Raw genomic sequence first — 15,090 nt, 5'->3', positions numbered from 1 at the left:
CCACCCACTGGGGACCACTGTTGCCAGCTGTATGGCTGCCATGGACCCACCCCTGGGAGTGGGTGTTATATCTGTGTGGCTGTCATGGACCAACCAGTGGCCACTGGTGTTAACAGCTGCATGGTTGCCATTGATGGTTTACATTTTTGGTGTTGCTCTTGATTACGTATTAAAACAACACACTAAAGAAATCGTAAACCTGATCCAGTGGTCAGTGGTGGTCGTTTTGAGTCTGTTTATTGGTTGATGCTCATATTTCCTCTATTGTTGACACAGGTTTGCAGACAACGGAGTGGGCCTGTCCTTTGCCAGGTGTGTGCGCTTCACCTCTTAATGTGTGTTTATTGAACCTTGAGGATTCACTGCGGCCTTGCCAACCAACTTCCAGGTGTTTGCCAAGAACCGGCTGTGATTGATAGATACTGGGCACACAGCAGAAGCCTTAGATTACCGTTGACCTCAAACCTCTCTCTCTCTCGCTTTGTCATTGTCTCTCTCTTTGTCATTGTGTCTCTCTCTCTTTGTCATTGTGTCTCTCTCTCTTCTTCATTCTCTCTGTATCTCTCTCTCTCACTCTCTCTCTTGCTCGCTGTCTCTGTCTCTGTGTGTTGCTATCTTGATTCTCTCTGTCTGTCTGTCTGTCTTGCTCTCTTGTTTTCTCTCCCTCTGTCTTTCCTTTTTTGTCTCTCTCTCCTCTGTCTCTCTTCTCTCCCTCTATGTCTTTCCTTTTTTGTCTCCCTCTATCTCTCTTTCCTCTCCTCTATGTCTTTCCTTTTTTGTCTCTCTCTTCCTCTGTCTCTCTTCCTCTCCCTCTATATCTTTCCTTTTTTGTCTCTCTCTGTCTCGCTCTTCCTGTCGCCCCGTCTCTTCCTCTCGCCCCGCTCCTGTCTCTCTCTTCCTGTCTCTCGAGCTCAGTAACGCCTGCACCACCCGTTTACCCTTCACCTCCAATATCTCCCACTAAATCAATCGGTGCGCGCTATATATAATCCCTGGCCGGTCCTTGACACTCGGTCTCATCGATGTCTCCCTCCTCCCCTCGCTCTGTGCAGCGATGGCAGTTACCCTAAGGATGAGGGCTCCAGCCAGGAGGTGAGCCAGTCCCTGTTTGTGGGCGAGAGCCAGAACCGGGGAACCAACGGGGGGCAGAACAAGTACTGGGGCCTGGGCGGCTCCGATGGGAAGATGAGGACACTGCCCAGAAACAGGTGAGAGAGAAGGCTTGAAGAAACAGCAATAAGTGATTTTGATAACGCTTTTATTCAATATGGCTCAACAAGCATGAGGTGGGATTATTGTAGGATAACAAGCACATGAATGCATAGAAAGCCTCTTAATGAAGATAGATTTAGCTTATGAGAGTTGTTTGAGAGTTACTGAGAGTTATCTTTGACGCTGGTAGCGATGGCAAAGGAAGGAAAGAGTTTTACAAGTTTCTCAACTTTATATCCTCATATCATCAAAATGAAGTTATGACTCAACCCACTTCCTGAAAATGTGGTTTCCAGAGAAAAACAAGTGAACCGTGTCATTTAACATCTTATATGACTTCCTGTAGATGTGGTAGGCGTTTCGGAAAAGGCGTTGTTTATTACGACAACCTCCATTTTGGAAGCATAGGAGCATTGGAATGTTTGTTACTATGTTAGCCATGTTTTTTTGGTCACTGTTAAGTTATTACTCTGAAATAACTGGTAATTATGGGGAGACATTGCTGTGTTAGACAGCGAATCTCATGCGAGACGTGACAAAACAAAGAAATTAGCATAGCCTTCGGGATTTTACAGTGCTGCATCGGTCCTGAGTCCTGTACATATGGCGGAGTATCGCCAGCAGAAAAAAACCATGATGCATTCTGGTACAAGACCTATTTAAACACATGCTCTAGCCTGACTTGGCAAGGCTGTCGTGTAATGCAGTGCAACGCAGTGCGCTCTGTGGTCAAAAAAAGGTGTGAACTACATCCCTGTTGTCTAGTGAGTCAGCCTCAGCTGGGCCTGTACGACCACAGACCCCAGACCGAGAGCTTTGTTCCATTAATTCGAACATGCTCCAGGCGCTGGCTTGTCAGGCTGCAGCCCGGCCTTAATCAGGCACGGTGGACCTCGATCCGGCTCCCTGTCCTCCCAGGAGCTCACTACCTTTCTGGGTTGCTGTCTTGTTCTCATTCTGTCTCGCTGAACGTGCCTCGGTGTTATACAACACAGACAAGAACGAACGCACGCACACACACGCACGCACACAAATTCTTTCTCACACACACACACACACAAGCGGCGTGGCTAATGGCTCCGTTTCCAGAGCTAGTCTACGGTAGCATCGATTTGACCGCCGGCTGTTAAGGTTAAATATTTAGTGTTTTACAAGGGCCATGACCTTACCGCTCTGCCTGGCCGTGATTGTGGTTCAACATGGTCAAGGCATTATTGGCCTTTCTGTTAAAAACATGTAAACACAACCAGGAGAACCCGCTTCCCAAATTAGGCTCTGACCCCAGGAGCGACCGGTTGACCCCTTCGACTCACATCGCAGTTAGCGTCTAATGAGATCTCCTTCTGTTGGGAGAGGCTGTCATAAATGGATTGCATTTATATATAGCGCTTTTACAATATGGCCAAACATTCACCCATTCATGCACACATTCACACACCGACGGCGGTATCAACCACGCAAGGCGACAGCCAGCGTGTTGGAGGCAGGGATCAGTGAACAGTGTTCACTGATCCCGCTCCAAACGCTGTGTCCCCCCCCCCCCTCCCCCTCCCTTCCAGGACGTTCCCGATCCGCGGCTTCCAGATCTACGACGGGCCGGTGCGTCTGACCAGCAGCACGTTCCGCGGCTTCGCGCCCACGGCCGAGCGGCTCACCAGCGCCGTGGGCTTCAGCCTGAAGAACACCTGGCAGCTCACGCCGCGCAACAACCTGTCCCGCCTCCACTTCCACCCCAGCGTGAGTACAGCCCCGCCTCCAGACCGGCCAAGCCCCGCCTCCCGATCGGCCACACCCCCCGGTGAAGAGGGACGAGGCTAAACGTGTGACAGCAATTTAACAGGGCGATGGTATAGATGTGATGATGTTGATGATGCAGAGTAAGTGTTGCTAGACTACAACGTTTCCGCGCTTTTCCGCTTAGTATGCGGTGGTAATGTACGGAGTAGGGTGCGTGTGTAATGTGATTCAATAGTTGAATAGTTATAAGGCTTTTTAATTCAAAGCCCCTTAGATGGTTATCCTTTGTTGATACCATTGCCTGGATCATCCTATGATTTTAGTTTAAGCCTGCCTGTCTGTCTCTCCTCTCTCGCTCTCGCTCTCGCTCTCTCTCTCTCTCTCTCGCTCTCTCTCTTATATTTATATATATATATATATATATATATTTATATATATATATATATATATGGTGCCTGCTGTTTTTGACAGTGTTTTCCTAGTCAACCCTTCACCCTCTGCGTTGCTCTGCCTCTCGACCCACACACAGCAGCTGTTGCTCTGCTGTGTTGGCGTGTTTCATTGGCAGAGCGCCCTCGTTTGTTCTTGCTTTCCCCTCGATGGCCTGGATCAGAGCTCAGTCTCTAGTTTCTGAGCTGGCACTTATCGGTAGACTAGCGTAGTAAGGGGTCGGATAGGTGGGAGGGGAGCGCTCCGTTGACGGATGACATTTTGGATATCTGGCGCCCCCTGTTGGTGGTCGAGTTAGTAGCACTGTTTAATGACGATTAAGATTTTTGCAGATTTGGAGCGTAATGTTGTATATAGAAAGACCAATCATCACAGTGTCATGTTTTATACTGTACTGTTCCTCCCTGTGCTGTGTTGAGACTAGTGTGTGTTCAGAGACCCTAGGTTTGTTCATAAATATACATGTCTACTCCAGCCTTTGGTTTATTGTTCTGGGTGAATTGGTTATTGTCCTGGGTTCGGTGCCCTGGACCAGAATGTGGGAGGCACTCGCCACCCATGCTGGCCAGACAATCTGCTTTCAGAAGAGACGAAAGGCCGCTTTCGCGTGAACACGGAGCTTGCGTGCTCTACTATAGCGAAGGCTTCTGCTGGAACCAGGCTCTGATGCCGATGACTCGATCTTAACAGGACACTGAAATGTCTCTATTCAGAATCTAGTCCCCCCTTACCCCCTTGTTATTTTTTTATATATAAATCATATATTATATAATATATATATATTATATATATAATATATATATATATATATATAATATATTATATATATAATATATATATATAATATATATTATATATACATAAATTATATATATTATTTAATTATTTAGTTATAGATGATAGATGGTGTATATATATATGAATAAATCCTATATGTATATATATATATATATATATATTATATATATTTATTTATTTATTTATTTATTTGATATACAGATGTATAGCAGCTATGTGTGTGTCTATAGTAGCACATTTAATTAAAAACACATCTCTCTCCCCCGGCCCGTGGCCCAGGTGGGTCTGCGGGCGTTCTTCGGCCGGCCCGGCCAGTGGTTCGAGGAGAACGACCTGGACGGCGACAAGAACTCCATCTTCCACGACGTGGACGGCTCGGTGACGGGCCGCGCCGGCGTGTTCGTGGGCCGCGCCGACAACTTCCTGATCCAGCACCCCGCCTGCGCCAACCTGTCCCGCTGGAACGCCGTGGCCTGCAGCGGCCGCTACGCCCAGGTAGGGCGGGAGCGTGTGTGTGTGGGGGGGGGGGCTCTGTATTTGTATGGGGGTCTCTGTGTGTGTGTGTGTGCGTGTGTGTGTGTGTGTGCCAAGGGGTCTCTCTATCTGTGTGGGGTTCTCTGTGTGTGTGTGTGTTTGCGTGTCTGTGTGTGAGGGTGGTCTCTGTATCTGTGAAGGGGTCTCTGTGCCTCTGTTTGTGTGTGGGGGTCTCTGTGTGTTGTGTGTGTGTGTGTGTGCTCATTTATTTTGATTAATAGAATAAGATTCATGTTCTCCTTGCCTTATCCAATACATCCGATCGATCGATCGCCTTCTCTCAGCTGTCCTGCGAAGAGAGATTATAAATAACTGCAATCTCACACATAAACGCTTCATTTGGTAACCAAGGTGATGCTTGGGCAGGGTGTGTGTGTGTGTGTGTGTGGTGTGTGTGTGTGTTCGCGCGCGTGTGCGTGTGCGTGAGTGTATCCAATAGGTCAGATCGATTGATTGCCTTCACTAAACTATCCCTGTTGGGAGATTATAAAAAAATAGACTTTGGTATCCACGGTGATGCTGACAGAGTCGCACCCCCTCCCAGGTGTACATCCAGACGCAAGGCGCCCCAGCCTGACGCTGTCCATCATCAGGGACGAATACCCGCAGGCGCCCTGCTGCTGCGGGGCACCAACAGCCAGGGGGCGCTGTCGCAGCAGTACCAGCCCGTCCTCATGATGAGCAAGAGCTACACGCTGCACTGGAGCGGCCTGGCGCCCCGCGACGTGGTGCTATCACTCATCAACTACGACAGGTGGGCGGGGGCGAGGCTCGGTGAGGGAGGCGGGGCTTGTTGGGGGGGGGGGGGACTCGGTGAGGGGGGGGGGGGGTGTAGGTGCTGCTCTGTGTGTGTTTGTGTGTACTAGCGTTTGTGTAGGTGTAGTGTAAAATGTACACTTTTATCAGTCCTATTTAATCATTTAGGGTTTAAAGTATATATTATTAATCTATAACTAAATATTTAGTTTGTTATTTTAATATATAGATCATATATATATATATATATATAAAAATATCTTAATCATTTGTATCTATTATTAATTATTTAGTTATAAAGGATAGATGATATATATATGATAAATCATATATATATATTTATTTGATGCTCTGACTGTGTGTATCTCTATAGGACACTTTCACCATCAATTGATTGTGTGCACATTTAATCAAGAACACATCTCTCTCTCTCTCTCTCTCTCTCACTCACTCACTCACTCACTCACTCACTCACTCACTCACTCACTCACTCACTCACTCACTCACTCACTCACTCACTCACTCACTCACTCACACTCACTCACTCACTCACTCATCACACTCACTCACTCACTCACTCACTCACTCACTCACTCACTCATCACTCACTCACTCACTCACTCACTCACTCACTCACTCACTCACTCACTCACTCACTCTCACTCTCCCCCCTCTCTCTCTCTCTCTCTCTCACTCTCTCACTCTCTCTCTCACTCTCTCTCTCAGAGGGGACTGGACCCTGGTGGGGATCTGTTACCCCTCTGACACCACCTTCCAGGTCATGGCCGACACCAACGATCGCCAGGGCAACAGCTTCGACGACATCAGCGACTACGGCACGGTGGGCTCGCTGGCTGAGCTGGCGAGGGCGCCGCTGGACAGGAAGTACTTCTTCGACCGCGGCGTGGGGTGAGGAGACACGAACACTCGGCTGCTATTGGTTTACACTGCGGTGCTCTGCTCCAATCAGCTTCAGGGGGTGTTCTACCAGGTGTACGTGGTGCACTTCTTCTTTAGATTACTTCAATAAGTAGTGCGTATGCTTGTGCACTTTTATTTAAGATGACTACAATAAGTAGTGCATATGGTTGTGCTTCTTCTGAGGATTATCAGCTTGTCAGCTCGGGTGTATTCGTCCAGTTTCTGCTCTGCTGCTTGAAAATCGTAAATCCTTCCATCCTTCACCTGCGCGTTTTATAGCGAATGTTCTGGAGAAGTCAGCGCTGTAAAATTAACGTTCTGATAAATTGGGGTCCGACGGCACGCTGCGTTAATCCAAACTCGGTATGCCGAACCATGTAATAGCCCGGTTAAAGTGTCAAAAAGTTTTAGGTGTGGGTGGGTGGGTGGGGAGCATTGACCCTGCTGGTGCTGTGACATTAATAAAAACAGAGGGAATTCTAAAATCACAACAGGTGGTCCTTGTAGTTACTTTAGCCTACTATTGAAAATCTGCGAAATGGGCGGTCCAACGATAGTCACATTTTATCATGCTGAAGCTAACCCCCCCCCCCCCCCCCAGGCTGCTGTGGCTGTACCTGCGTGCGCGTCACGGCCGCGAGGGCCACAGCTACTGCTCGTCGCGCGGCTGCGAGCGGGTCCGGGTGGTGGCCACCACCGCCTCCACGCAGACCTGCGACTGCACTGCCAAGGCCTACCCCAAGTACACCAAGACCCCTCGCCCAGCCTGCCCATGCCCCCCCTCTCCGACGCTCCCTGCAAGGACTGCGGGGCCAAGCAGGTGAGTCTCCAGCGGCTGTGGACCGTGTGCACATGTCCTTTTGTTCTGGGGCCTCGTTACACGCATGGTCCGTTCTGTGAATGTACTTGTACACACGTGGTCCGTTCTGTGCATGTACTTGTGCACACACAGTCCGTTCTGTGCATGTACTTGTGCACACACAGTCCGTTCTGTGCATGTAGTTGTTCACACACAGTCCGTTCTGTGCATGTACTTGTGCACACACAGTCTGTTCTGGGCATGTACTTGTAGCCCACATGGTCATTTCTGTGGATGTACTTGTGGCACACTGGATCTTCTATCTGGCTTAGCAGCTCGGGGGGGGGGGGGGGGGGTTGCGGTAGGGGCTTAGATGTCTGTTTGCTTACTGTAGCATTTTGCATCGGTTAACGTAGCACAGGCCGAAATGCGCTGTGGTTTTGAAAAGCGCCGTAAATACATTGACCTTTAATGACGAGGAGACCTGATGGTAGATGTCTAGTTAACCGCAAGTACTCGGGGTTGGCTGTCTGACCTGGGGCCGGCCATACTAGGAGTGTACTCACACCACAGCACACACCACAACCCACTTAATAGTACACATCCATATGAGAAGCCAGTGAAAACCTCTTTGTTGTTGTTGTTGTTGTTGTTGTCCCAGCTGGTGTTCTCCAGCGAGCCCTGGACCTCCTACCTGCACACCCAGATCAAGTCCCTGAGCACCAAGGAGCTGCAGAGTGGGGACAACAGCTCCTTCATCACCGTGAGGGGCCCCCCAGCACCCTACACACAGCACCCTACAACAGCACCCTACAACAGCACCCTACACCAGCACCCTACAGACAGCAACCTACACCAGCACCCTACAACAGCACCCTACACCAGCACCCTACAACAGCACCCTACACCAGCACCCTACAACAGCACCCTACACCAGCACCCTACAACAGCACCCTACAACAGCACCCTACAACAGCACCCTACAACAGCACCCTACAACAGCACCCTACAACAGCACCCTACAACAGCACCCTACAACAGCACCCTACAACAGCACCCTACAGACAGCACCCTACCAAAAGCACTCCTCCACACAGCAACCTACACACTGCACCCTATGAATAGAAACAGTCTCTCTCTCTGTCTCTCTCTCTGTCTCTCTGTCTCTCTGTCTCTCCCTCCCTCTCTGTCTCCTCCCTCCCTCCCTCCCTCTCTGTCTCTCTCTCTCTGTCTCTGTCTCTCTCTCGTCTCTCTCTCTCCCTCTCTGTCTCTCTCTCTCCCTCTCTGTCTTCTCTCCCTCCTCCCTCCCTCTCTGTCTCTCTCTCTCTCTGTCTCTGTCTCTCTCTCTCTCTCTGTCTCTGTCTCTGTCTCGCCGTGCTATGATTCGATGCTCGCTCTGTAGTGTGACCTGTTCCACTTCCTGCTCCCTGTCTCCCATCAGGTGAACGAGGTCGTCTCGCCCTTCTCCAAGCCCGGCTTCTACATGCTCTGTGTGGACGCCTGCTCAGGGAAAGTCCTCAAAAAGAACTTTTTGCCGCCGTGGACGCAAACATGAAACAGTTTCTGAAAACAGTGATACCAAAGAGGTGAGGGGAGGGGCCAGTCGATCTCAAACAGGATCAAGCCAGACCTATGTTTCAGTTCCATTTGCACACTGTAGTTGGTTTACAGGGGTGTGTGTCTCCTCTGTCTAGGTCCATCGTTCTCCTGGCAACCCGAGGGGAGCCGGTGGGATTCGCTGACGTTTCGTCTCATCTGGTCCCCTGGGGTTGGCCAAGACGGCCCACCTGCTGGGGAAAGGTTGGTGCTGTAGTTCAATCTGTCTGTCTGTCTGTCTGTCTGTCTGTCTGTCTGTTTCTGTCTCTGTCTCTGTCTCTGTCTCTGTCTCTTTCTCTATGTCTCTCTCTGTCTCTGACTTTGTCTCTGTCTCTCTCTCTTTATTTCACTCTTTATCTCAATTCTCTGACTCTTCTATCTTTGCGTCTCTCTCTCTCTCTCTCTATCTCTCTCTCTATGTCTCTCGCTCTCGCTCTCGCTCTCTCTCTCTGACAGAAGCGTTGGCGTTCTGGGGGTTCCAGGGTCCAGCGGGTTCCCCGGGCCCCCCCCCTCCCTGGGTGTCCCTCCAGACCGGCCAGGGGAGGAGGTCCTGGGCCCCAGGGAGCGCTACCTGCCCCTGGGCCTGGAGGTCTACGGCTGCCCCCCCGACAAGACCCGGACCCGCAAGGACCTGGAGCTGCTGAGCACGGCCACAGAGCTGCACTGAGCGGCGGGACCCCCAAAGAGACACACACACACACACTGACACATGTACACACACACACACATACCCAACACTTACACTAACACCAACACATACATCCAAACATACATACATTAATACGCACGCACACACACTAACACATACACATACACATATGAACATACACACACGCACACACACTAACACATACACATACACACTAACACTCTCACACTAACACTCTCACACACACATATTTTGTACACACACACACATATACTAACACACATGAAAACCAGCTGATGAATGTCAACTGCTAAACTGTTAATTTATTAATCACAGCAAACGAAAAACAATGTTTACCGGTTTGACGTGTGTGTGCATGTGTGCATTTGAGTGCATGTGTGTTAAAATCGCTTTGGCAGGACCGGTGAACAAGTGCACTTTCCTTAACACACACACAAAGCCTTATAGCCACAGCCATACATGCAGTTATCTATACAGTGTACCAGGGAAACTGAGAAGATACTGCGCTGTCTAAATCCATATATCTGTTCTGACCTGGACAAGAGCTGCACTTCAGACTCAGATGGGATAACATGAGAAATTGCCAGGTCACCATATTGGAAAGATCAATTGAAATGTTAAAGTTAAATTATGAAATGTTATAGATGTTATGTATGCAGCACAAAGTGAGACTCTTCCTCAACCAATATGTTGAGCGCAAACGTGAGTGTAACCAAACCGAGCCGGGGCGGTCGATTCACACTCCTGCTTGTGTGTTCTCACTCCTGCTTGGTGTTCTCATAGCACCAGAGGGGGCATTTATTAATAACCAGTATAAAGCCATATTCACAGCCAGAGTCAAGCAGCCTTCACGAGTGAAGCAGGATCTTATATTATCTCCACAGCTTTATCTAGCTTTTTACCCTCAAAAAATGCACTAGGTTGAACACAACTGAAGACCATGCGTAGCCTTTTACTTCAGCCAGGCATGTGTACGAGGCATGCTGTTCAGAGGCTGAGATGTCTGCTCTTTTGTTCGTTTTTCCAAACGGGTTTCTTCTCTCCAAGCCAGTGTTGGATCTCAAGGGAAACAACCCAACCGCATTTCATCCGCCTGTTTATCAGCGCCTTGGCCTGCAGGAACAGAGCTCCTTGCTTTTCTGTTATTCACTTCACCTTGTAGTGTTGTTGTGTTATGGATTGGAAATACCTGCTCTCATTTTAGTGCCACAAGGCCACAGAGTACACTCACAGAGTTGGATCTGCCCAAACACTCGCTTGAAGCACAGAGGAGCGGTTTGAGTTCTAATTGAAAAAGGAGAGTTCTAATTGTTAAAATGCGACAAAACCCTGCACTGTATTCCTTTTGAACTCCCCATCCACCCCTTGTCTTTGGTCTCCCTGTCTTTTCCTGTGCGTCCGCAGCAACTGAATGTGGATTCAGATGAGACGCTGAGATCACTGTGCAGCTCTGGAAACGAAAGACACAGGGAACTTTTTTTTATAAACTGGATTCCTGTAGAAGCAACTGGATGTTCTGTTCCGTGTTTGTATCGACCTCTCCGGAGCGCGTCGCCCCCCCTCGTGCTAGGAACACAACAGGCGCTGTTCTTAATGTACCCTATCCAGTTTCTAACCATCTCTGGAATCGATGTGTGTTTTATCCCCTAATCTGCCTCACGTCTCAACTGATCGGAGGTGAAGCGATGAGATGGCGTTGCTTTTACTTTAGGAGCAGAAGAATTTTTTTCTGCGGCAGTCTGGAAAGACAGAGCCCCATGCTTCAGGCCTTATAACGCAGCTTGTATTTAAAGAGTGTTTGGATGAGAGCAGGCTCCCCAAAAACAAGGCACACCCGTGTGTGTGTGTGTGTGTGGTGTGTGTGTGTGTGTGTGTGTGTGTGTGTGGGTGTGTGTGGTGTGTGTGTGTGTGTGTGTGTGTGTGTGTGTGTGTGTGTGTGTGTGTGTGGGGGGGGGGGGGGCTGCATTGCTTGCTGTTTATATTTGCGTATGTCGTGTGTGTGTGTGTGTGTCTAGGTGTGCGTGAGTGCGTGATTGAGTACCTTTCTGCCAGTGTGTGATGGAGAGATTCCCTGCAGGACATGTACCCTGTAGCCCTTTAACCACTCTACTGTTGTCGGAGAGAAAGAAGTCCCATTTCAGAGGGAAGAGGTTACGTTTATTGACTTGCGATCACTTAACGCTTCAAGGACGCACGGCGCCGCAGCCCTCGGTTTTGTTCAGAAGCAGGCTGAATATTGCAATGTAAATATAGTGTATTTTGTTTTTTACTCTAAATGTAAATGCGATTGAAATGTCAAAAATGTATTGTTGATAGTTTGCCTATCGAGCTGTGAGAGACGTGATTCGTTAACGTGAATTGCCGGGACAGTTCCACCAAGTTAAGCCAATAAATGTCCTGTAGTTATGGAATTTCTGATAAATGTTGGGTTAATAAAAATGAATGCTTTGGCAAAACTGTTCATTATTGTCATCTTATTTGTAAATAAATTTGGTTGAAATTAAATCCCGGGTCATTAACACATTTAACCACCTGGGGGCAGACTAGTATTAAAATATTTTTTGTAGGTTAATTTGTTACAGCTGAGGATGTGCCACCGAGTACAATAATCCAATACACACAACCATCACAGATCCACTCTCTATGTCAAACTGAGACTGGATGGAAACCCCAGTAAAATGTGATATAATAGAGCTAGTCACCTATTACATTCAATACGCAGTGCTCAACTTTTTTCTTACGTTTTCAAAGCGTTTCATTTCTTGAGGCTTTTGTAAAAAAAAAGAATCTTTCTCTGTATTTTTCTCATTGTTTATTGCCATTTTTTATCTTTCTAATGACCGAATTCAATGAGGTAGCGGCCGCGACGAGATAGGGAATAATGGACCTAGAATTCTATTTCATACCGAAATGACCCTTTACTCAGTCATTAACATGTAGCCTATATTAACAGGTCCCTCCAGGATGTAATTTAATTCAGCCAAAAGAACAACCGTAAACACTTTGAGGGAGAAAAAATGATTCTGGTCATCACTAGTGCTACAGAGGATGTGGAGAAAGGCTACTATGGCAAATATTTCAACACAACTGGCACTTAATCTGTTGTATGTTTTACGTCCTTGCACTTCAAAATAGTACTTAGCATTGTGTAGCACCTGATCATGGCTATCTTTGTTGTTTACAAGGACGGGTTAACCTCATGATTTTTAGTGCTTTGCATTTGGTTCTATGAACATCCTTACCGTACACACAGCGATATATTGTTGTTTCTCGAAAAACATATATTTCTCTTGAAAAATATACTTATTGTAGGCCTAAGTCGCTTTGAATAAAAGTGTCTGCTAATTGCCCTGAATGTAAATGTCAATAGCAAAAGCGACATACAAACAATGAGTGACATTGAGGTGCAACATCTTAAGAGTCTCATTGTTAAGAAAAGAGAATCAAGCAAGGTTATATTGCCTTGGTAACCATGGCTGTGCCTAGAAAACGTGTCCTATAAGCTGCTGTACCTCACGTGGAAACACAAACAACTGAACACCCTGAGGACGGGGGACAGGAGAGTCTTGGGTGATGGGCTCCCAGCAGAGAGACCCCAAGAGGAGCTGCTGGCATCCACGAGCCCGACGCCTCACCTGCCTGCCTCTGAGGTCCCTGTTGTCAGTCACTTTGGATGAAAGTCTCCGCTAAACGACTTAATCGTATATCCGAGGACACAGCGAATGGCTTATGCTGCCTGCGTCGATGTCTCTCTTCAGAGAGGGGATATACCTGCATTAGGCCACGGGCGTACGGATCTGTTATTTCAGTCTGTCAGTCATCCCCCAGATGAGTGACAGACGGCGCTAGCTGATTTGAATAATGAAGACGGCCATGTTGTCCCTGAATGTCTCCCTCCGTCGGGGGCGGCAGGACGCAGCCACAGCTCACTAGTGCTTAGCATGATGCAATTTACCAGCAACCAGTTGCATGATGAGGGACGGAGGCAATCTATCCCTCATTCAAACTGAAACGGGCTGAAATTACTTTCTTTCATTATTCTCCCTGTGGTGTTTCTGAAAGTCTGTGCTCAGCCTACTGAGCGGTTATGACTAGCGCCACCGATTATAATAATCCAACCAACACAACTGGGTGGCAACCATCGCAGTTCCACTCTCTGTGTCAAACTGGTAGTGGGGGGAAAACCCCCATGTGAAATTATAGTGCCAGTTAGGCCTACCTGTTCCACGTTTAACACTCTGTGGTGCTTTTTACATTGTTCGTTTTTCAAAGCTTTTAATTTATTTAGGCTTAAAAAATAATTCTGCTCTGTTTTTGTTCATTGTTTAAATGTAATTTTTTTCATTCTGACGACTGAATTTAATAGGCAGCAGCCACGATGAAATAGGTATAATGGACAGGCAACTCCATTTCAGGCTGCACTTGAAAATAAGAATTTTGTTCTTATTTTGCTTGCCTGAGTAAATAAAGGTTACTAATAAATTATAATTTCATACAGAAGTTGCCCTTTCCTCAAACACAAACAACAGGTTTCTCCAGCATGTCATTTTATTCATCCATAACAATGACCGTAAATGCTTTGATGGACACTATATGATTCACAATATGATTCAGGTAATCACAGGTGCGCGTGTTTGTGTTCACAGAGAAAAATCCATGATTTCACTCGATCAAATAGATTTAGTATTTCAGAGTATAGAGTGGAGTCGTGGCCGCGTCCACTCTGCATTAAACAACATCTGTCCATAAGATATGAGCTTTATTTCTGATTGTTTATCCCATCGTTAAGAGGTGCTAACCAGGGCCCTCCCGCTGATGCACAGGGATGGCAATCCTGAATAATTTAACCATTCTGACAGCCGTGTAGGGGGTCAGTTTCCATGCCAACCATTCTCCTGGTGTTCTCGGCACCCAGAGGAGCAATGTAAATCTCCTGTCTGCTGAATGTCACACTTACCTTAACAGCAACACAACTTGTTGCACTGAAAAGCACACAGAGAATAGGTCTCCTCGGTTCAGTGTAGCATCCGAGCCCGGGGTTGGGTGGTTTTTGTCCCAGAATGCTCGAAGTGAACTCTGTTCACTTCTGCTTTAATTTAAAATTGATCCATTCTTGTGTCCTTTGAAAAAATGGAAGCTTTGGAATTTGGAGTAACAGCACTCTGAATAGTTTGGCCGGTGATGAATAAGGCATTCACCCTGATTGCGCTTCTAGTGTGTCTAGTCTAGTGTGTGGAAACTAAACTAGAAACCCCTAACGGTGTGAATCAGTTAAGTGGTGAGTGGGATCGCTCTGGGAGCCAGTCGTGATGTTAAAATGTGTCGAGGTCGACTCTCTCCAACAATGGCATTGAAGAGATACAAGAGATATAACATCACTCTATATAAGCTCTCCCTCTTCATGTTGTATCTTGTAAGGCTGCTCTGTGTGTGTGTGTGGGTGAAGGGCTCCAGTCCATTAGCCGCCGCTACATTAGCTTCATATACCTGTAGGACAGGCTGCTGCTGGAACCAACTCAAGGACAAGGCTCTTTTCATAAGCACTGCTGCTCATGCTGTACTTGGAGCCCAGGGCAGCCAGCTTACGCAGAAACTCCAGAAACGCAATAAAAATTGG

The 15,090-nt window shown here is 47.6% G+C and overlaps 1 protein-coding gene and 1 pseudogene across 1 annotated transcript in view; both read left to right on the top strand.

The window, feature by feature from the left end:
- The window catches only part of cemip2 (cell migration inducing hyaluronidase 2), a 34,362-nt gene extending 24,834 nt beyond the window's left edge, over positions 1-9,528 (top strand). Inside the window, 17 exon segments of the mRNA XM_056592428.1 lie at positions 277-312; positions 1,053-1,208; positions 2,772-2,949; positions 4,477-4,692; positions 5,276-5,294; positions 5,297-5,344; positions 5,347-5,485; positions 6,214-6,396; positions 7,010-7,167; positions 7,170-7,228; positions 7,869-7,970; positions 8,649-8,721; positions 8,724-8,793; positions 8,902-8,963; positions 8,966-9,007; positions 9,260-9,343; positions 9,346-9,528. Coding sequence (XP_056448403.1) covers positions 277-312; positions 1,053-1,208; positions 2,772-2,949; positions 4,477-4,692; positions 5,276-5,294; positions 5,297-5,344; positions 5,347-5,485; positions 6,214-6,396; positions 7,010-7,167; positions 7,170-7,228; positions 7,869-7,970; positions 8,649-8,721; positions 8,724-8,793; positions 8,902-8,963; positions 8,966-9,007; positions 9,260-9,343; positions 9,346-9,470 — 1,750 coding nt within the window. The 3' untranslated portion in view covers positions 9,471-9,528.
- A 4,550-nt stretch (positions 9,529-14,078) lies between these two features.
- LOC130384305 (cell surface hyaluronidase-like) overlaps positions 14,079-15,090 on the top strand; it is a 19,983-nt pseudogene continuing 18,971 nt past the window's right edge.

This window comes from Gadus chalcogrammus, chromosome 6 (assembly GCF_026213295.1).
Source record: "Gadus chalcogrammus isolate NIFS_2021 chromosome 6, NIFS_Gcha_1.0, whole genome shotgun sequence".
Classification (NCBI taxonomy): domain Eukaryota; kingdom Metazoa; phylum Chordata; class Actinopteri; order Gadiformes; family Gadidae; genus Gadus; species Gadus chalcogrammus.
The sequence above is the reverse complement of the archived record's forward strand: the minus strand, read 5'-3'. Positions and strand labels throughout refer to the sequence as shown.